The 23,375-nt window shown below is 41.7% G+C and overlaps 3 protein-coding genes across 3 annotated transcripts in view; 1 reads left to right on the forward strand and 2 right to left on the reverse strand.

Moving 5' to 3' along the window:
- Positions 1 to 6,693, reverse strand: part of LOC131952817 (roundabout homolog 1) — a 48,725-nt gene extending 42,032 nt beyond the window's left edge. Inside the window, exon 1 of the mRNA XM_059315677.1 lies at positions 6,441 to 6,693. The gene's annotated coding sequence lies outside the window, so the exon portion shown is untranslated. The remainder of the gene's footprint in view (positions 1 to 6,440) is intronic.
- LOC131952767 (uncharacterized) lies at positions 2,066 to 4,682 on the reverse strand. Its single transcript, XM_059315590.1, has 3 exons — positions 4,631 to 4,682; positions 2,436 to 2,840; positions 2,066 to 2,352 (listed from the first exon to the last, which is right to left on the reverse strand). Exons 1-3 carry the CDS (start codon positions 4,680 to 4,682, stop codon positions 2,066 to 2,068), a joined length of 744 nt encoding a protein of 247 aa, XP_059171573.1.
- Positions 6,694 to 16,601: 9,908 nt separating the features above from the next.
- Positions 16,602 to 23,375, forward strand: part of LOC131952818 (reversion-inducing cysteine-rich protein with Kazal motifs) — a 42,864-nt gene continuing 36,090 nt past the window's right edge. Inside the window, exons 1-2 of the mRNA XM_059315678.1 lie at positions 16,602 to 16,789; positions 20,882 to 20,937. Coding sequence (XP_059171661.1) covers positions 16,717 to 16,789; positions 20,882 to 20,937 — 129 coding nt within the window. The 5' untranslated portion in view covers positions 16,602 to 16,716. The remainder of the gene's footprint in view (positions 16,790 to 20,881; positions 20,938 to 23,375) is intronic.

Consider the following 23,375-nt stretch of genomic DNA (forward strand, 5'->3'; position numbering starts at 1 on the left):
TATGTTTTCCTTGTGTTAGACAAATATTTCGTGGACTGCGGAAATTGTTTAGAGCATAGGGTTTTACAAGAAACGATACTAGCTATGATGGTTGAGCTAGTTGTGGTGGTAAAGTTAGCTGTGATAATAGAGCTAGATGTGATTGCAGCTGTGATTTAGCTGTAAAGGTAGAGGTAGCTGTGATGGTAGAGTTAGCTGTGATGGTAGAGCTAGCTGTGATGGTAGAGGTAGCTGTGATGGTAGAGCTAGCTGTGATGGTAGAGCTAGCTGTGATGGTAGATCTAGTTGTGATGGTAGAGGTAGCTGTGATGGTTGAGCTGGCTGTGATGGTAGATCTAGCTGTGATGGTAGAGGTAGCTGGGATGGTAGAGGTAACTGTGATGGTAGAACTAGCTGTGATGGTAGATCTAGCTGTGATGGTAGAACTAGCTGTGGTGTTAGATGTGATGGTGCAGCTAGCTGTGATCCTATTCTAACCCGATGTATTAAGCTAGATGTTGCACCCATCTTGAATTGATCTCCTATTGACCAACTATGCCTGATCTATTCTGATGTTACCACCATCTTGAATTGATCTCCTATTGACCAACTATGCCTGATCTATTCTGATGTTACCACCATCTTGAATTGATCTCCTATTGACCAACTGCGCCTGATCTATTCTGATGTTACCACCATCTTGAATTGATGTCCTATTGACCAACTACACCTGATCTATTCTGATGTTACCGCCATCTTGAATTGATCCCCTATTGACAAACTACACCTGATCTATTCTGATGTTACCACCATCTTGAATTGATCTCTTATTGACCAACTACACCTGATCTATTCTGACCTTACCGGAAGTAGCGACTCTCCCACTAGCTTTAATGCCCTCTAACTCTGCCTGAAACATGATTGTAGTTACGGCTTCAACTCGATAAAACTGTATTTACCTTGAATTTCTATTGATTTTTTTTTTTTTTTTTTGGAGTGCGCTGTTTTCTATCAATGGATTAAATTTGTTGTGCCAGTCTATAAATAAATGACGAGCCTAAAAGCGCTGCAAGCTTAAAAATCGTTTGCTGGATGTTGGGGCTAGATCTGATATCTGTGTCAGTGTTGGGGCTAGGTCTAATATCTGTGGGGCTAGGTCTGATATCTGTGTCAGTGTTGGGGCTAGCTCTGCTATCTGTGTCAGTGTTGTTTCTTCTATCTGTATCTGCTAGCTGGATGTCTGTGTCATCCCCCCCTTCCCCCCCCCCCCCCCGTTCTCTCGTATTTCAACTATCTACACGCATCATCAAGTGATCTACAATGACACACTTGTGGAATATCCTTTAACAATCTGTAATGTGGATACCGATCCTGTGTCATCTGAGACCCCCACCCCTTATTATCTGGGCCCCCACCCCCTGTCATCACCAGCTCCTCATCTAGTTGAGCTCAACTTGTCAACCTTACCCCAGCCCCCCCCCCCCTATCCACACACACACACACCACACACCACCCCCCCCCCCCCCCGCCCCCACCCCCTACCAACAACTTTGTTTTCTTTCCGCTACTCCTGCGAGCACCCCCAGATCTATTTATAAACAGTTACAGCACACGATTACGTGATATCGCAGTTTATAAGCGTGAGTAGATTACGAGAAAACACGGGCACGTGAGTCATCTTACGTTTGGCACGGCCTAGCACCAAAGTCTTTTTACACGAGAACGGAAACTCACCCCCCCCCGGCCCCCGCCCCACCCCCTACACACACGAGTACCGTACGATATCCCCCTCACCTATCGTGTTGTACTAGCATCTCGCTGGATGCCGGCCTTGACCTTGGTGTGGTTAAGAACTCAGCCATAAGATAAGGAAGAGAAGGATAAAGCAGAAGTAACGCGCGAGCTGATGTTTGGTCGTCTGCAGGGTGCCTGTACAGGCGATTGGTGTTTGGTCGTCTGCAGGGTTAACAGGCGATTGGTGTTTGGTCGTCTGCAGGGTTAACAGGCGATTGGTGTTTGGTCGTCTGCAGGGTGCCTGTAACAGGTGATTGGTGTTTGGTCGTCTGCAGGTTGCCTGTTCAGACGATTAGTGTTTGGTCGTCTGCAGGGTGCCTGTACAGGCGATTGGTGTTTGGTCGTCTGCAGGGTTAACAGGCGATTGGTGTTTGGTCGTCTGCAGGGTGCCTGTAACAGGCGACTGGTGTTTGGTCGTCTGCTGGCTGCCTGTAGCAGGTGATTGGTGTTTGGTCGTCTGCAGGGTGCCTGTACAGGCGATTGGTGTTTGGTCGTCTGCTGGCTGCCTGTAGCAGGCGATTGGTGTTTGGTCGTCTGCAGGGTTAACAGGCGATTGGTGTTTGGTCGTCTGCAGGGTGCCTGTAACAGGTGATTGGTGTTTGGTCGTCTGCAGGTTGCCTGTTCAGACGATTAGTGTTTGGTCGTCTGCAGGGTGCCTGTACAGGCGATTGGGTGTTTGGTCGTCTGCAGGGTTAACAGGCGATTGGTGTTTGGTCGTCTGCAGGGTGCCTGTAACAGGCGACTGGTGTTTGGTCGTCTGCTGGCTGCCTGTAGCAGGTGATTGGTGTTTGGTCGTCTGCAGGGTGCCTGTACAGGCGATTGGTGTTTGGTCGTCTGCTGGCTGCCTGTAGCAGGCGATTGGTGTTTGGTCGTCTGCAGGGTGCCTGTAACAGGCGATTGGTGTTTGGTCGTCTGCAGGGTGCCTGTACAGGCGATTGGTGTTTGGTCGTCTGCTGGCTGCCTGTAGCAGGCGATTGGTGTTTGGTCGTCTGCAGGGTGCCTGTAACAGGCGATTGGTGTTTGGTCGTCTGCTGGCTGCCTGTAGCAGGTGATTGGTGTTTGGTCGTCTGCAAGTTTCCTACATCAGACTTCGTATTTGATCATCTAAATGATTCCTGTAACAAGCGATTGTTTTCCTACATAAAATTCATCGATTAACTCCACAAATCGATATTGATGAATAATCGATACGGAAGCCTGTGATCCGGTGCCGTGTACGAATTGTCCTCATTCAACTTCCATACCTGCAGGACACGCGGTCAACTTTTAGACACAGGACATTCAGTCAACATTTTGACGCGAGGTTGTCGCACATCTTTATTTCATGTCTTTATGAACTTTCTGTTTTAATCTTTGAAATATTTTTTTACTTTTACCTTGGTGGTAACAATGCCAGGGCTTACGGTATGTACGAGAAGTGTTTTCGTATGCCGTGTGCCGGCTTCCGGCTTACCGGCTGAGAGAATGTGTCATGTTCAATCGAACGCGGGGAGAAAAGGCCCCAAGGTAATTTGGGCCTCTTGTCTCGGTACCGGTGTCGTACTTCGTCAGGTCATTTCCGGTACACATTACATGGGGGGGGGGGGGGGGGTGACACGCAAGTACACGCTCACCTCAACACACTGGTGTGTACTTAGAAGGGGGGGGGGGCGACACGCAAGTACACGCTCACCTCAACACACTGGTGTGTACTTAGAAGGGGGGGGGGACAAAAATATTGCCTAACAAAAGTGTACTAAATGCGTGAGCAGTAATGCTATGCTTGATTACTAATCTCTAAATAGCTTGTGGGTCGAACAGGTACAGCTAAAGATGGGACCTTTCAATTCAAAACAAAGTTAATCTTGTGCCAGCTTAAGAAACGGGGCTAGGTTGATTGAACTAGCTGTGGAGTTTGCAAATATAATATTGTTTAACTGGTTCAGTCCAGGTCGGTTAAATAATCCTTACACGATTAATTAAAAAAGTGACTCATTATGTAATCTGGTTTTCTCATTATGTAATCAAGCTCTTCTAAGTATGTAATCACGTTTTTCTCATTAGGGGTCGGCCATAAATGACGTCACATTCGTAGGGAGGAGGGGGTGTCCGTAATATTGTGACGGTGTGTGAGGAGGAGGGGGAGGGGGGGGTCACACTTTTGCATTATAAAAAAGCAAAGTTAGAAAAACGTAAAAGCAAAGTTAGAAAACGTGTTTCAGCCGTTATTTGACGCGTTTTAGAAAACTGTTTTAATAAATTGTAATAGGAATTGATTAAAATACTCTATGTTGACAGAGTTCTGACAAGATTTCGGAAAAAATATCGATGTTTTAAAAAAATTAAACTGCAATTTTGAGGGGGGGGGGGTTGTAGGCTAAGGTGTGACATCATTTTAGGGGGGTGGGGGAGATCTAGCTTTTTTGTGACGATGTTTGACGGAGGGAAGGGGGAGGTAAAAATCGTCTAAAAAAGCGTGACGTCATTTATGGATGACTTCTTATGTTATCACGTTTTTCTCATTATGTAATCATGTTCAAATGACAAATTGCAGTGACGTATATTTTAACACGTTTTTATAATAGGCGTTTTAAAAAGTGATGGGTCACTAATGACACCTGTTAAATTTATTTTTACCCAATCACGTTAACCGCGTTGAACCGCGTTGAACCACGTTAAACCATGTTTACCGTAGACTATTAGCAAATTGTTAGCCGCTGGCGAAGAAAATGCCCCTCCCAACAGCAATGTCCCCCAGCTGTAGTTACTCCAAAGTTGTGCCCCCCCCCCCCCCCAGAGACCACCATTCACCTTCAAGTCTCACATCACAGATGTCTGGCTATAAAAGACGACGTTACTTGACGTCATCAAAGCTTACAGAACCTGAGAAGTTTTAAATCACTCTGCACCACAGAGTTTCTTTCTGGCATCTCTTCATGGGGGGGGGGTGGCAGTTCCGCCACTCCGCTTTCCCTCACTGGACGAAATGAAAAACATATAACTCATATAGAAACATAGATACTTTTACCAGCGTCCCCCTCCCTGTTAAAATTTGAAATACCCCCTCCCCGTAAGTTATGAGTGCCACCCCCCCCCCCCCCCCCAGAGATAAATGTCTGAAAGCAACCCTGCTGCACCCCCCTTACACCCCCGCCCAATCTGTGGTTTCACACTTGAGCCAAATTAAAAGACCAGTTCCATTAGGGGTAACGTAACACCCCCCCTCACACACACGCACTCATGAATCCAGTAACCGTCGTTCACCCCCCCCCCCCCTCCCCCCAGCAGCTCATGCACCAACTAATTAGTCCTGACATTTCGTATTTCCCTGCTGGAGTGTGATTGGTGTGGTAATTAACTTATTACAAAAAGAGAGGTAACCCATCAATAACATTGACGCTCTCTAGTGCTGCTAGTTAACGGGGGGGGGGGGGGGGGGGGGCTAACGCCTGACGTTATAGAGGCTTATAAGATTTATTTTTATATTTTTTGTTCTAGTGCCTATATTATCATCTTGTTGTAATGTCTATATTTTTGTTATCTTGTAATGTCCATATTCTTATCACATTGTAATGTCTATATTTAAGTCTATATTCTTGTCATCTTGTAATGTCTATATTCTTGTCATCTTGTAATGTCTATATTCTTGTCATCTTGTAATGTCTATATTCTTGTCATCTTGTAATGTCTATATTCTTGTCATATTGTAATGTCTATATTCTTGTCATATTGTATTGTCTATATTCTTGTCATCTTGTAATGTCTATATTCTTGTCATCTTGTAATGTCTATATTCTTGTCATATTGTAATGTCTATATTCTTGTAATCTCTTGTGTAAAGGATAACTTTTATAATGTCGTTGTAATGACCATACAGTTGTTCTAATCGCAGCACAAAACCACGAGTTGATGTTTGGTGCCCCTGATGTTTGGTGTCCCTGATGTTTGGTGCCCCTGATGTTTGGTGCCCCTGATGTTTGGTGCCCCTGATGTTTGGTGCCCCTGATGTTTGGTGCCCCTGATGTTTGGTGTCCCTGATGTTTGGTGCCCCTGATGTTTGGTGCCCCTGATGTTTGGTGCCCCTGATGTTTGGTGCCCCTGATGTTTGGTGCCCCTGATGTTTGGTGCCCCTGATGTTTGGTGCCCCTGATGTTTGGTGCCCCTGATGTTTGGTGCCCCTGATGCCTCAACGACAACTTTAATAACAAAACTTCACTTTGTAACAAATTCTTCACATAATCCAATGTAAAATTTTAAAACTTCACTTTGTAACAAATTCTTCACATAATCCAATGTAAAATTTTAAACAAAGTCAAGAATGATATGAGCACACAACAGTACATGGTATAGTTTTCAGCTCAGGTAGTGAAACATGGCTGCTTTACAAAATACGATCTAGTAAACAATAATGCTTGTGCATGCGTTACATAAAGTTACAGCCTGTGGTTAATTAGACGGTTGATCTGGTTTTATCATAATAGTACAGAATTTGCCGCTAATATGGTAGTTAATCTAGTTTTAACATAAAGTTACAGAATTCTCCACCGATGTAATAGTAGATCCATATTTTACTTAACACTACAAAATCTGCCATTTATCAGATTGTTAATATAGTTTGAACACAATACTACAAAATTTGTCACTTATATGATAGTTGATGCGTCTTTAAGCGAGCAAACAAAACTTACTTGAACGCCGAGAAAAAAATATCCACGTGACGTCACAGTGTCCAGTGAAACCAGTTAGACAGAACGTCCAGATCCCATCAGAGAATTCCAGGCACGACGACGGCGGTGGAACAGGTTCTAGATTGGTCACTCATAAATCGGGATGGTCTGAGAGAGCTGACCCTAGAACTCATTAGAACACTGGCAGCAGACGTGAGTTCTGGGAGAGCAGACGCAGGCGGGATGCTTGAAGGTAGCACGATGTGGATCAATGACTCGCGTGGCGGGATTCAGGTTAATTTTGCTCACTCGGAACCTGAGGGTTTAATACACTTCTGGTGAGGTGTGGGGGTGGGGTGGCAGCACGGGGGGGGGGGGGAGGGGGGGTGACCTTGTTAAAACAAAAAGGTCAGGACACGCGGTTGGGCTAAACGTAAAGAGCGCTTAGATCAAACATAAAATATACACGGGGTTAGCTGATACATGGTTAGTGGTTGGAACTGGGTTAGCGTTAAGTGAGAGGTTAGGGGTTTAGCTGAACTCATTGTTGAATTAGGAATTTGATTAGGGTTAAGTAAAAGGTTAGGGGTTTAACCGAAGTAATTTTTTAAATTAGGAATTTGATTAGGGTTAAGTTAGAGGTTAGGGGTTTAGCCGAAGAAATTGTTGAATTAGGAATTTGATTAGGGTTAAGTAAAAGGTTACGGGTTTAGCCGAAGAAACTGTCGAATTAGGAATTTGATTAGGGTTAAGTAAGAGTTTAAGGGTTAAAGTATGCCAGGCAGGACGTCGGGTTGTGTTGGGATGACTTGAGGTTGACGAATATGTTTTCGGGTTAGCTTTTAACAATAAGATGTAGGATATATCAATAGGGACCTACTTAAAATAAATATTCATTTAAAAAAAACCACTAAACCTAAATATAAGGTGATAATTTGTTAGAAAATGCAGCGTTCTCAACTAGATCTACATGCTATATCTAAAGGCCTTAAAGGTGAATGAACCTCTTTTGTCTGCTGGACAGAATTTATCTGTTTTCCGTTTGCTGAACTAGACGTTTGGTCCAACACGGGTTGTCTGATGCTTGTTGTTACCATGACTCCCAATCCAACAATTTGTTTCACTTGTCACCCACAAAAACCTCGCTCTAATTAAATTGTTGCAACCTGCTGCTTCTAACAAGTTCTAGCAGTTTAAAACCGTCAAGTAGCTCAGCAGTTTAAAGTCGTTCGCTATATCCAGTCGTGAAATGATTCTTTTTTTAAACCCTTAAGAGACTGAAACGTTTTTTTTTTCCGGTTGAAGTTTTAAACATTCCCCTGTCACGTGGTTTGGTGTAAATATCTGTCAAAACACGACTAGTTAGGCTAATTACTTTCTCAATTAGTGTCTGCACTCGAAGGGTTATTCAACGTTATTATGTCAAGTTAGCTATCAACTTCCTCCACCAAACTCACTCCACCGACCTCACTCCACCAAAATCATCCACGACACTCCCCTAAATTCCATCCACCAAACTCCCTCCACCAAACTCACTCCACCAAACTCACTCCACCAAACTCACTCCACCAAACTCACTCCACCAAACTCACTCCACCAAACTCACTCCACCAAACTCACTCCACCAAACTCACTCCACCAAACTCACTCCACCAAACTCACTCCACCAAACTCACTCCACCAAACTCACTTCACCAAACTCACTCCACCAAACTCACTCCACCAAACTCACTCCACCAAACTCACTCCACCAAACTCACTCCACCAAACTCACTCCTCCAAACTCACTCCACCAAAATCATCCACCAAACTCCCTCAATAAAACTCCACCTAACTCAAACCATCAAACTTCCTCCACCAAACTCACTCCACCAAACACACTCCACCAAACACACTCCACCAAACTTCCTCCACCCAAACTCACTCCACCAAACTAATTCCACCGCCCCACTTACCTCCACTATTCTCACTCCACCGCTCCACTCACCTACGCTCCACCCTCCTCCACCCTAACCCCACCCCCACCCAGACAAACACAGAAAATGTTTCCTTCTATCCCTTAAATGCACTTTCCTACCCACCCACCCCCATCCTCCCCACCCATTCCTTATCCGCTAGCTCCCCTTTACCTATTCATCTCAATCACAAACTTTCACCCCCCCCCCTCCCATACACATACACACACCTTTCCCCAGAGATCTACCTAACTACCCTGAATGTTTTAATCAGCACAGACGAATGCACTCTAAACAACCTGATCTCTGACCTATCAAAATAGAAATGTGTCAATGTACAAAGGCCGCATTATTTCAACTTGATTTAAACGATTAAAATGTGAAAAGGGGATAACTAAATAAAATCTCACACTCAAAGCATGTAGAGCAAGTAGTGCGTATGTATGTTTGACGGGTGTTAATCCTTACTTATGGTGCAGTTGTTTTTTTTTTATTTTTAATAAGGAAATTTTATATGTGAAAACATATGAACTATAATGAACCTCACTATAAATAGATTTCCTTTTTTTTTTTGAAACTCGAACATTTTGAATAAAATCAAGGGAAGTAATACATGTAATACTAAATTCCTGTAACAAATTCAAGATTTGCCTCCCCTGATTCATTTCAATAGGTAATATTTTTAATTTTGTTAGAAAATATGTAGTTATCTACTTGTCACTTTAATTATTAAATTATGCTATTGGCAAAATATGTTCAAAATTTAATTTATTTTAGCTTTGTGGGCAATTTTTTAACCTCAGTGCTAAAATGGACAGGCCGATCCTAGAATCGATCGGGACAATTTTCTCTTGTGTTGACCTCAGCGTTTAACTTGATTATAGTTCTGTCTGGGTCGTTTAGCAAGGGCTAGGGAAATGGGGGGGGGGGGTGCTTTTAATCTAATGACGTCATTAAAGACTGACAAATTATCGACAGACGTCATCAGGCTAGACAGTAATTACGGAGACAGTCGTTATTTTAGCTGATTGTTCGACGGTCATTGGTGCGTTGTTTAACAAGGAGTACAATACTTGGTGGTTGTCCTTTAACGGTTAGATATCCCGGTCTACGGTGAGGTAAATAATTCTACCTCAACGACCATTTTCAAGACAATGGCGTCGCATTTAAAGATTGATACAACTAAAAATGTAAACAGTATCAAGTTATTTTTTTATTTTTTATTATGGGGGGGGGGGGGGGGAGGGGGTTAGTTGAGGAAACAGGACGCAGTGGCGTAGCTAGGGGAGCGCGGGTGGGGCGGCCGCCCAGGGCGCCGACCTTAGGGGGCGCCAAATTGGGTAGAAAAATATAATAATATAATATTTTGAGCTGCATTTCAATTAAAATTAAGAAAATAGAAAGCTACGTGGCTCTATAGACTGTTTTCTACATTGTTTGTGTGATACGGAAAAAATGTTAACAGTGACTAGTAGGGGGAGTCCTTTTTCGCAAAGGTGAATAAATATATAAATATGGGGGGGGGGGGCGCAAAACAGATAGTTCGCCCCGTGCCGTGCACCGAAATAGGTTGATACGCTTCTGACGGAACGTCCTGTACAAAAACTCGCCGACCTTAAATTGCAAAAATTAACTTTCAACAGCTGCGTATGCTGTGGTTAAATATTGTGGCCGTCAATTACGGTTCTCTTGAAGTTAGATACTATGGCTGTCTGTAAGTAAAATATATTTCTCTAATAATTTTTTCTTTCAGTACTCAGAACACATGGGGCCAAATATTCGTCTACATGCGGTTAACTGTTGATGTTGGCTGCAGTGTTTCTTCCAGACTTTTTTCTCCTGGGGGGGCACTTGAAATCTTCGGGGGGGGGGGGCGGTAAACTTTCTTCGGGGGGGGCGGACACTGTTAAAAGTATATATTTTCTATATAAATTATATAAATTTCATTTCGTTCGGGGGGGGGGGGGGGAGGGTAAAAAATTTTCGGGGGGGCTTCGCCCCCCCCCCCCCGAAGAGATGCCTGGAAGAAACTCTGGTTGGCTGTGGATTAAATACCATCGATTATTATGATTTATTTATGTGGTCTTTGTATGTGTGGGGGCGGCGTGGTCTGATGGTTGAGCATACGACTACTAACCTGAAAGTCACAAGTTCGTCGGGGATAGTAAAGGTGGCTAGTCAACACTATTATTTCATATGCTTGGGTAACTGAAACAGGTAAACTCTACTTCAGCTGCTTCATATCGACCGTCCGGTTCGGAAAGGTACTTCAGTTTGACACACCAGGTGTGTGTATATGTGTGTGTACTTGTGTTTGTGTGTTTGTGTGTGTGTTTGTGTGTGTGTGAGTGTGTGTTGGAGGGGGGGGGGCTACATTTCTAACCACATGCGATATACAAATAGTAGCTACAAAATACATCTACTTAAACATGAACGATAGTTACAGTTGTTTTCTAATTCAATACATCTGATACTGTCAAAATAATTACTAAAAATGTTTGCCGATAAGGAATAACAATAATTGCTGCATGGCTTAACCTAATTTTATAATTTTACCAGATGGTGCAATGCAATCAATAATCTGCTAACTCCGCTCTGCGCATAAAGATAATTGTAAAAACTTCTTGGCTCCATCAAAATCCGAACATGTAGGTAGATGAAAAATGTTTTTATCTGCGTTTCCTTCTGTTAAGTTAATGTATGGGTGGTGTGTTGCATCCTCTTCAACCCACGTCAATTTGATCTTGGTATTAATTGTTAATTTTGTTACGGATTTTATTGGTGGGTGTGTGAGGCAATGTTTTATACTATATGGTGGGTGGGTGAGGGGTCAATCTTACATCATAGCTAGATTAGTGCCGTATTTTGATATACGTCTGAAACTTGGGGGAGGGGGCAGGGTATGTTTGACGCTAAATGAAAGTTTAAAGAGGAGGATGATCAAATTTAAGCTTTCAGCGAACTTCCCACTGCATGTTGTCTCCCGTTAAAAGAACCCCGGACAACATGACGCACAACAATGCACCTGTTAAAACGACTTGCGACAAAAAGACTCCCAAAAACTGACTCCTGCAAAAATGGCCCACGACAAGATGGCTTCCGATAATTTGGTTCCCGACAAAATGGCTCATTAATAAGACAAATAAGTAGTCCAGATATGAGCTTTTGAACGGTGTCAGCTCAATGTTTACAAGAATGTAGTGTATTGAATGAGCTTATGAGTTGTATGGCGAGAGCTTCTGTGGCATGAGCTTAATAAATACATAGGCGTATCAACTCCTCTAGCACGCGGGGAGAACTATCAAGTTTGTGCACCACCCCATTTATATGTTGTTTTTCAAGTTTGTAAACACCCCCCCCCCCTTTTTTTCCTCCTCCCCCCCCCCCCCCCCCCCCACGAAATAGGAAAGGTCGGTGCTCTTTTGTTTATCTGCTACTATCCTGAATCAGTTTTTAATGTGTAGAAATCGCCAATCATTCTGTAAAGCCAGGTAACAGTTTATTTTTTAAAGTAATGCAGTTCAGAATTAAAAAACAAATATTGTTTATACCCCATTTGGCGCTCCTTTGTGATCGACGCCCAGGGGCGGCCACCCCACCCACCTTCCCTTAGCTACATCTGAATAAATAATGAGAAATTCTGCTAATTGGGGTTAATGTACGAGGTGTGGTTCAAGCAATAATGAAGTTTTGAGACTATTTAAGAATGAAATTTGCTTGTCTTGAAACTTGTATACACAAACGATAGTTATTAGTGAATTTTTTATGATGAAAACAAGCCCATAGAACACATGATAATAGTTGTAGTGCTTTCTGCTTTAGATCGATCAAATACTGACAGTGCCTTTCGCTGAGCTGAACAGCAAACCAATTAGTTTGACTCAAATGTTAATGGGGGGCGGGGCGGTCGTAAGGTTATTTGGTAAGATATTGACAAAGTTTCTGATTAACTTTTACCCCCAGATCGTTAAACACGCACTGGGGGACCTGACGTTCGCTGGCGTTGACAGTTCTAACCGTGACCTAGATTCCATTCAAAAAACGAACAGCTTAGTAAAACAGTCCGTCGCGTGGGGATCAGCTAGCGCCACGGTGTGAGCAAAGGGACTTCACTCTATTGATTCAGTAATCTTGAATTTACTATTACCAGACATGCGCTCACACAAAACACGCGCCATTTATTTAAGAACGTTGAAAAAGGTACTCAAATCGGAACCGTAATAACTTTTTTTCACCAATTTTTTATCCAGCTTTTATGTGATCAGCGACAACAACTTCTAGCATGTGCTTTAAAAAATTAATAAAGAAAATAAAACAAAAGTTAAAGAACTACGCCCGGAGCCATGTGACTGTTTAACTCCCCCCCCCCCCCCCCCCACACACACACCCCGCTGTCAGAAATCGATGCACTTCTCGCTGCACAACTCAATATTGCACAGCGTGAAAACAGATGGGGCTTGACTTTATCGGGGTCGGGGGTCGAACAGGACCCCGATGTACAGATGGGGATCCATCTTCAGACTCCAAACAAATCGAAACATTCTTCATATCCGTACTTGAGAGGAGATTGACTCGGTCGATTTCTTTCAAATGGCGGTTAATTAAAACAAAAACACCAGATGGAAGGGGATGGTTGGGACATATTGGACGGGGTAGATAAATTAGAATATATAAGCCAGATGGATTTGTCTTTCAATAGTTTTCATGAAATAACACATCTGTGTGTATTGTGTGAGCACTATAAAAACACGCTTCTATTATTTATCCACTCACGCAGTAGATCTATGTTGTTAAGTGCTTTTTTTTCAACTCAAATACAGATAGATCAAACAAACGTTTACCTAAAGACTTTATATCCCCTACCATTATACAAATGTCACCAATTTCCCGGCCATTAAATGAACGTCATTTATTCCCCAAACATTAAAACAAAGATCATTAATTCCATTAACATCAAACAAACATCATTGATTCCCAAACCATTAAAACAAACATCATTAATTCCCCAACCTTCAAACAAACATCAGTAATTTCTCATCAATTAAACAAACATCATTAATTTCCCAACCTTTGAACAAACATCATTAATTCCCCAACCATCAAACAAACATCATTTATTCCCCAACCATCAAACAAACATCATTAATTCCCCAACCATCAAACAAACATCATTTATTCCCCAACCATCAAACAAACATCATTAATTCCCCAACCTTCAAACAAACATCAGTAATTTCTCATCAATTAAACAAACATCATTAATTTCCCAACCTTTGAACAAACATCATTAATTCCCCAACCATCAAACAAACATCATTTATTCCCCAACCATCAAACAAACATCATTAATTCCCCAACCATCAAACAAACATCATTAATTCCCCAACCATCAAACAAACATCATTCATTCCCCAACCATCAAACAAACATCATTAATTCCCCAACCATCAAACAAACATCATTAATTCCCCGACCATCAAACAAACATCATTAATTCCCCAACCATCTTATATCCCCACACCAACGAGAAAATGATCTTTCCACTCTGGCTCCCAATGACGATAGAATCAGCTAATACAGTCCGCCATCTCGCTCCATCACTGACATACGCTCACTTTGAAGAAAACAGCGCAGTTAACAACAGCTCGCTTCCTCTCCTTGTCGACTTGTCTTCTTTCTTTTGTTCTTTGTTGAAGGCACTTCTACACAGTTGCAGGTTCGGCGCCTTCCAGAACATACACGTCGGTGGTACTGACTCTACAAGGCCACATGACACTGAGTTTACATCACGTGATACTGAATAAACAATATTTACATATTAGATTTCAAGAATTGCCGGTAGTTCCCGCATGACCATTTCATGAGGCGCTAACAGCGAAAGACTAGCTTAACTATAGTTATAGTTTAAATTTATAGTATATATCCAAAAATATATTTACTTTTATAATAAGCAATAAACGTACTAAAAATAAATAGCAAACTGAATTTTAGATAACAAATATAAAATATATTCTTTAACAAAAATATAATTGGATAGACGTAATTAAATATTATAGGGAACTGTAAAGTCTGTAATAAAGAGTGTCACACATTTCCCCTACTTTTGGTCCAGCTACAGCAAAAACCCGCGTAGGTTTCGTGGGTCAGACCCTTGTAATGTCCACGGGCACCCGGCTGATCTGTTACGCAACTGCTTAGCTTATATCTGCATAGTTTTCTTTATCCTACCTATATTGAGCAGACTAGCACTAGAAATCACCTCCCCTAGCACTAGTCCACACCTCCTCTAGCACTGTCCACACCTCCCCTAGCACTGTCCACACCTCCCCTAGCACTGTCCACACCTCCCCTAGAACTAGTCCACACCTCCCCTAGAACTAGTTCCCACCTCCTCTAGCACTGTCCACACCTCCCCTAGCACTAGTCCACACCACCCCTAGCATTGTCCACACCTCCCCTAGCACTGTCCACACCTCCCCTAGCACTGTCCACACCTCCCACTAGCACTGTCCACACCTCCCCTAGCACTGTCCACACCTCCCCTAGTACTGTCCACACCTTCTCTAGTACTGTCCACACCTCCCCTAGAACTAGTTCCCACCTCCCCTAGCACTGTCCACACCTCCCCCTAGCACTGTCCACACCTCCCCTAGCACTGTCCACACCTCCCCCTAGCACTGTCCACACCTCCCCCTAGCACTGTCCACACCTCCCCCTAGCAATGTCCACACCTCCCCTTAGCACTGTCCACACCTCCCCCTAGCACTGTCCACACCTCCCCTAATACTGTCCACACCTCCTCTAGCATTGTCCACACCTCCCCTAGAACTAGTTCCCACCTCCTCTAGCACTGTCCACACCTCCCCCTAGCACTGTCCACACCTCCCTTAGCACTGTTCACACCTCCCCTAGCATTGTCCACACCTCCCCTAGAACTAGTTCCCACCTCTCCTAGCACTGTCCACACCTTCTTCCAGTCTGAAATCATTAGAATAAAGAGAAGATAAGGCTGGTACACAGATTATCCATCCTTTTGTTTCCCTGTAATGGTTACGGTTGTTATATCAGCATTGCTTTTGTTCTTCTTTATAGTTTTTTTTTCTCGAGTGTCACGTTGTTTGAATAGTAGAGTGTTTAGATAATTCGCAGCAATTGCATCTTCATCTTTTTACTTACTGTACGGTTTTTGTTTCCAAATGAAAATATAACCAGCAATTTTTAAATTCTCAGTATTTTGAGAATGGGGTATGTCGCTAGACATCAGTGTTTCTTCCAGACTTTTTTCTCCGGGGGGGGGGGGGGGGCACTTGAAATTTTCGGGGGGGGGGGGGGGGCGGTAGACTTTCTTCGGAGGGGGGGGGGGCGGACACTGTTAAAAGTAGGCCTATATATTTTCTATATAAATTATATAATTTTCATTTCGTTCGGGGGGGGGGGGCGGTAAAAAAATTTCGGGGAGGCTTCGGCCCCCCCCCCCCCCCCCCCCCCCCCCCCCGAAGAGATGCCTGGAAGAAACTCTGCTAGACATGGTATAGGCCTACTGTATGACGCTAATAGAACGGGCTATAGTATTTTACATAAGGTAATGTAAAAATATCATATGTGTGTTATGTATAATGTGCAGGACCCATAGTTATCTATATCACTAGCTACCTCCCTAGATAAAGATATCACTTATCTTTTTGTAGTACGTGCATACTTACATTGTAAGTAATATACTGCATACAAATATTTGAATTCAGTGCGTAAGTTTAAGGAATAAAGGAAACTTTTGAACAGGCGGTGAGTCAATACTTAAAATGTTTAAATCAACAAAACCATGTTTAAGGCATATTCTCGACGATAAACATTTTACAATGTGTCAACATGCAACCAATCTTTCCCCTTCAAACAGCGTCTTGTGAACTTGCAGGTAGCATTTTTTTAAAGCCAAGCTTCGCCTGTAGAGAGTGAGTTGTGGATGGAATACTAGCCGAAAAAAAAAACGAACGTACACTTTCATTACATAGACCTCCGTCATTGCGGTAACTATGCGCAAAATTACTTTTTTTTTTCCTTTATCTACAATAATGAAAATATTGTCAGAAGGGTTTCAAAGAACGCTGCCGTTCCCCTCGCTCCTGCCTGCCTCGCGCTTCGCAATGGCAGCCAATCGTCAGAGAGTAGAGAGGTTTATGGTGGTAAGGAACAGCTCATTGTTGTGAAGGGGTGGCAGCCTATCGTCAGGGACCAGAGAGGTTTAGTTTATGGTGGTAGGGAACAGCTCATTGTTATGAAGGGGCTCGTCTCGCTTGTGACCCGAACTGATCAAGTTGTGGTTTAGCAATCATGGTCGTTTGGATATGTGCAGATTCTCTAACATGATTCTCCTGGCCATAGCTTGTTTGATGATCAACGCTTTTGTTTCTTCTAAAGGTGAGTTGGCTTTGAAAAAAATTCACTCGCCTGTTATCGCATCCGTATCGGTATCCCCGGGGGACTACCCTGGTAGCGAGACTAGATCTAGTAAAAGTGAAAAGGTATGGCGGTTTGTTTATAATACTAGGCCTAGAGTAGATCCCTACGTCTTGTTCGGGGTGTGCAGATGTAGACTCCTTTGTTGTTCCACAAAAATATGTACCGACACAATGTTCATTAAATGCTATTGAAAAATGACAGAATCTAGATCTAGATCTAGAATGTCATGTTACAACGTTAGCCTTTTTAGCACTCGGTGCCCCCTCAGAGATTCTAGATTTCTAGATCTAGATCTAGATCTAGATCTAGACCTTTCATTTTTCATTAAGAAACATTTGCCTGGTGTACTCTTTAGTTAAGGCCAACATTGTAGATCTGTCCTATCTAAAGTCTATAGGCCTACTGATTAATTAACTGATTATTAATTTAATAGATTAGTAAAGTAAAAACTGACTGAATGCTACTTTAATTATTCAATTGTTATACATTAATACACATTTTTTATTATACATGGCTAAAATGCTTAATGTTTGTTAGTATTAGTATGCTTATATAATAAATCTAAAAATGTAATCTATGTATGCTATACTACTATAGGCCTATATCTATATTAGCATATTATAATAATTATATAATCATGGCAGCCAATATGGCATATTCATTTTGGTCTTGTTTATAGCTGAATGAAAACATTTGAAGCAAAAAGTAGTTTTATTTAAAATTTTCAAAAAGAAAGAAAATTCAGAATCTACTTTAAATTTAGGTCTATTTCATGATTTTATAATTAGATATAATTAATTATGAAATTTTAGATTTATAAACCAGCTGCTGGCAGCAACTCTAATTGGGCCTACTTTGTAATTTGAGTTTACTAGATCTAATTATGTAATTAGTAAATTTAGTATTTTAGTCCGCCTACCAACAAAATTTAATTGTTTTGCTTAAAACTTTAAAAGCATTCATGGTATCATCTGGTTTGTCATTGAATAAATCCTACTGTCTTTGTGGTGTAAGATTACCACTAGCTTAAACTCTACTGAACTAAACCTCTGGCTGTACTGTAAATTAATGTTTGGAATGTTGATGTTGTCACACATTTTCAGTAGTACTCACTGTGTCAAATTTTTATTTTTGTTAACTATTCATTAAAAATGCTTTCTAACTTTGTTCCTCATTATGGGAAACTGAAAATTATCCATCAGTTCATGGGCTAAAACAGTTTTAATTTTTTTTTTCTGGAGCTATGCTTCTGGTTGAAATAAAAGTACATAATGTAGTATTTAAAAATTATAAGACTTAAAAACTGGATTTTACTTTTCAATTATCCTGTAAATCTGAGCTTGGGGTACTTAGATAAAAAAGATTCTCTCTTTTTTTTTTAAGAATTCCAGAGTTGCGTTAATAAAAAGTATTCTATTCTATAACGTTTAAAACAATTAAATCTGCTACCTAAATATGATGGATAATGTGCCTTGATAATAATATTGTTAGTCTGGATTGGTCTGTAGGATTCTGTTATTGTAATTTAATGGCCACCACTATCATCATCACAAAATGGCCCTTGACATGCTGAACATCCATTCACTAGCAAAGGCCATTAACAACATAAGAGCTATAGTTCTTCTGCCTAATGGGCCATCCAGTCACAATTGGTCCACAACTTTACATTTAGGAAAGATTATGTACTACACTAGCATCTAAAATGGTTCCCAACTTTACATAAGATTATATATTACACTAGCATCTAAAATGGTTCCCAACTTTACATAAGATTATATATTACATTAGCTTGTAACCACTTGATGTTAGCCAGTTCTTTGCCACAATTATAATGATTAGGCTACACTGTTTACTGATATAGCTGTGTACATAGTTAAACTTATTTTATATTAATAATGAAATATTGATATATTTTAATTTTTTAAAACTCAATCACTGATTGGATTGGATCTCATTGGTTGTTATTTCATCAAATGTAGACTGCAGCATGCACATAACAAACCAAACTCAGAAACATTCAGATCGCCAAACTGATTGTGGCGTAATATTTGATGGATTGAGATTATACAAAATGTTAATGGGTATTGGCTATAGGCTTTCAAGGATGAAAACTATTGTTATTGATATTATGATAATTTTAGTGTTGATACTAACCTCTTCAATTCTCTAGTCACCTAGGTCTAAAGTGTAGTGGTTTTGTTTTAGTTATGTCAAGTGTTGAACAACAATAACACTGTCTTATTGTTTTTCTACTAAATACTGTACAGCATACTAGTTTGTTTGTAACACCTAGTGTACAGATAGAAATAATCCATGTTATTGAGTCAATTGTTTAATGTCAGTTCACAAGCTAAAAATGAGTAGTGCATTTCAGTTTTCTATAATTCATATTTTTGTACTGTAATTAAAACATTTAAATAAATTATACTCAAATTATTATGTATGGGACAGTGTGGTCTAGCAGTAGAGAGCTAGACTGCTAATCCGAGTTCAAATCCGGGTTCAAGTTAATAGAACATCTTTGAATCCATCCAGGTAAACTAAAGGTGGCTGGGCATATATCTGACCATACTTAACTATCCCTTCATATGCAGAGGTCACACAAACATTTGAACTCTACTTCTCTTGCCCATCTATTAAACTTAATAAAACTACCATCTGTATGGTTTAATCAACCAACGACATTTATTTTTAATTCCCTCCCACTGCGGCACTAGTCCCCCTGATGGTAAACTAACTTGTACAGGTGAATGCAGGTGTGCATATTTACCTGTAGTGGTTGCTACTTTAAAATTAATTTAAATAAATTCACCTCATTAATCTAAGTGCTATTACTGTTTTTACTGATTACCATAAGGTATGTCAAACGCATGTCAGGATCTTGTTTGTTGTACACCAACTGCAGGTGTCTGGCTTATTCCAGGTGTCATAGTCCATCTTTGTGTCCAGGTGTCTAGTCTATCTTTGTGTCCAGGTATCTAGTCCATCTTTGTGTCCATGTGTCTGGTCTATCTTTGTGTCCATGTGTCTAGTCCATCTTTGTGTCCAGGTGTCTAGTCCATCTTTGTGTTCATGTGTCTAGTCCATCTTTGTGTCAAGGTGTCTAGTCTATCTTTGTGTCCAGGTATCTAGTCCATCTTTGTGTCCAGGTATCTAGTCCATCTTTGTGTCCATGTGTCTGGTCTATCTGTGTCCATGTGTCTAGTCCATCTTTGTGTTCATGTGTCTAGTCCATCTTTGTGTCCATGTGTCTAGTCCATCTTTGTGTTCATGTGTCTAGTCCAGCTTTGTGTCCAGGTGTCTAGTCCATCTTTGTGTCCAGGTATCTAGTCAATCTTTGTGTCCAGGTATCTAGTCCATCTTTGTGTCCATGTGTCTGGTCTATCTTTGTGTCCATGTGTCTAGTCCATCTTTGTGTTCATGTGTCTAGTCCATCTTTGTGTCCATGTGTCTGGTCTATCTTTGTGTCCATGTGTCTAGTCCATCTTTGTGTCCAGGTGTCTAGTCCATCTTTGTGTTCAGTCCATCTTTGTGTTCATGTGTCTGGTCTATCTTTGTGTCAAGGTGTCTAGTCTATCTTTGTGTCCAGGTATCTAGTCCATCTTTGTGTCCAGGTGTCTGGTCTATCTTTGTGTCCAGGTGTCTAGTCCATCTTTGTGTCCAGATGTCTAGTCCATCTTTATGTCCAGGTGTCTAGTCCATCTTTGTGTCCAGGTGTCTAGCCCATCTTTGTGTCCAGGTTAGGTATCTAGTCCATCTTTGTGTCCAGGTGTCTAGTCCATCTTTGTGTCCAGGTGTCTAGTCCATCTTTGTTTCCACATGCCTATTTCACATTTTTTATCAAACTACCTCTCACTCTCATCCGCTTCTATTTAGCAAAGCAATGAGCCTAATCTTTCAGTCCTGTGTGGTGTCATATTAAATCTTTTGTTTCAAACTCTGTGGTCTCATGTTTCAAGATGTCATGTGAGCAGATGTTTAAGATGCCATACATCCCTAAATGTCAGATGTCATGTAGATTCTCACAGAAATAACTTTGTGTATTTTCAGCTCCATTGTGCTGCTCATCTATAGTGAATGAAAAATGTCGACAGTCTTGTGTGCAGGTGGGTTTTAGCCTAGGTGAAACATTCATGCTCACCATCTACACGTTATACCTTAATACTTAGTGCCACACCAAACCCATGTTTGACCACACTAAACATATCATTGACCACACCAAATCTGAGTTTGACCACTCCCTGAATATATTTGACCATCCCTCCACCGTCTACACCTTACTGCAACCGATTGATGCCTTGTTGTTACTTATCAAGCCTTTGATTCAGGTGTATCAGCTTCGCTAAGAGAGATAACTCACTCTGACTAGAGTTACCCTAAGAATAAGATAACTCCTGATTTCTTTGAAGGCGACCGCCTTTAATGGAGCTTTGATTTAAGAATAATTGAAGTTTTGTCTAGGCTGCTGGCCGTGTGGTTATAAAAAAAAACGTCGGTCTTCTAAGCGCACGGCTGCTAACCTGAAAATCCCGAGTTCGGATCCTAGTATCGACTCCGTAGAACTTCCCTAAATCCACTCAGCCCTGATGTGTACCTGACAGCCCTGATGTGTACCTGACAGCACTGATGTGTACCTGACTCGTGTTCATAAAAAGGCTGCACTATTGTTTCACATACCAATGTCCCAAGAGCAGGTGAACTCTACTTCATCAGCCCTATTGACCGTTGGTCCGAAAGGTGACTTGACATTGTGTGTACCCGGCGTCCAGCAGCAGATGATAACCAAATACCTCATCACTCAGGTCGTTACCTGCGATCCTTAAATTCTCAGGTAGTGCGGGTCACACCTGAAGATAAACAGGTGCAGACTTTCTCCGTGATAAGTTTTGACGTGCATTTATCAGCCGCTCCTAACCCTCCCCACATGTGTATTGTCTCAGATTTATTGTTTTTGTATGTGAACCCCGTCTCTTTATTGTTTCTATATGTGAACCCCGTCTTTTTATTGTTTTCATCTGTGAACCCCGTCTTTTTATTGTTTTCATCTGTGAACCCCGTCTTTTTATTGTTTTCATCTGTGAACCCCGTCTTTTTATTGTTTTCATATGTGAACCCCGTCTTTTTTATTGTTTTCATATGTGAACCCCGTCTTTTTATTGTTTTCATCTGTGAACCCTATCTATATATAGTTTTCGCATATGAACCCCGTCGCCTGGCTCTACATTTCAGCCTCGGGGCGCTCTCTATATAATATATATATCCTTCCCTTTATAAACATTCAGGGCGGATTTTTTAATAGACGCCCCGACCCTGTACAAATGTATTTAGACAAGAAAGTGCCGCCTGTGGCCGGTAGCCCTACCCTGAGCACGCCACTGCCGAAAGAGTGCCTGACCTGCGTCATGCCACAGTTCCATGTCTACAAGATTGACTGCTGCCCGTGGGTGACACGGTAAACCCCGAGCCCTCGGGTCAATCTCCCAGCGTGTCCGGGACCTTGGTGAAACTAATAAATTACACCTGCTATGTCGCTCTTTTTACCTGCCTCTAGTCCTCAGGTGCTCCGTTTGACTTTTTGACGTTTCACTCACCTTTAGATTAGATTAATCCCTCGCACCTGATTAGCATATTTTAACATTATGCTCGTCGGACTTTTTCACTTACATTTTTAGTCGTCCCGATAATTTCCTCTGATGTGGTGTACCGTATCTACACACGTATCATTCCGTCATTTTTATTCAGCTTAACACTGGCGGTGATGATTTTTGAGGGGAGCAGTAAGACACACTCAAACAACTGGTAGTTCCCCCCCCCCCCCCCACAACGCCACGTGAGTCAGTCACACATCACGCCACTTAAGTCAACGCCACATAAGTCAGCCCCACACACACCCTCACACGAGTCACCCCACAACGTTTGCCGCAGGAGACAAAAGCTGCTCACCTAGACAAACCACAGCCAGTATCGCTGGGTCCCTTCACAGGTTATTACACCTGCAGACAGGTGTGTAGCGTCCAACCAAAGTCTGATAAACGATTCCCCCAGCAATCTCTGGCGGCGACCGTTCACTCTCTCGATCCAACGGTCAGATCTGTCGCCCTGAGAAGTCAGGTGTCAGCTTTCAAAAAGTCATCTGTCACTTTCGGTCCGCGTTACAAAATGTACCAGAAAATTGTGGACAGAGTTGGTAGTGTACAGAGTCTTGATGTTATCGGCGATTTGTGGAATGTACTGCACTCTAGAATATATAGGCAAAGTGAAAAGAACAGCACTAGAATATTTAGGCAATGTGTGGAAAGAACCGCACTCTAGAATATTTAAGCAATGTGTAAAATAACCGTTCTAGAATATTTAGGCAAAGTGAAAATAAACACGCTCTAGAATATTTACGCAATGTGTAAAAAAGAACCACACTAGAATATTTAGGCAATGTGTGAAAAGAACAGCACTCCTGAATACAAGGCAAGGTGTGAAAAGAACAGCACTAAAATATTTAGGCAGTGTGTGAAAAGAGCATCAATCCTGAATACTAGGCAGTGTGTGA

The sequence above is a fragment of the Physella acuta genome, unplaced genomic scaffold (assembly GCF_028476545.2).
Source record: "Physella acuta isolate Inbredline_101_S28 unplaced genomic scaffold, ASM2847654v3 ptg000890l, whole genome shotgun sequence".
Lineage (NCBI taxonomy): Eukaryota > Metazoa > Mollusca > Gastropoda > Physidae > Physella > Physella acuta.

What these genes read in the sequence shown, in the direction of transcription:
- LOC131952767 (XM_059315590.1), bottom strand. Translation starts at nt 4,682, where the DNA reads ATGCCAGAAAGAAACTCTGTGGTGCAGAGTGATTTAAAACTTCTCAGG. An exon ending in TTTAAAACTTCTCAGGTTCT is followed by an intron (nt 2,841 to 4,630) that starts GTAAGCTTTGAT and finishes GGAAACTTGCAG; the next exon opens with ACGACCAAACACCAATCACC. An exon ending in GACCAAACACCCAATCGCCT is followed by an intron (nt 2,353 to 2,435) that starts GTACAGGCACCC and finishes CACCTGTTACAG; the next exon opens with GCACCCTGCAGACGACCAAA.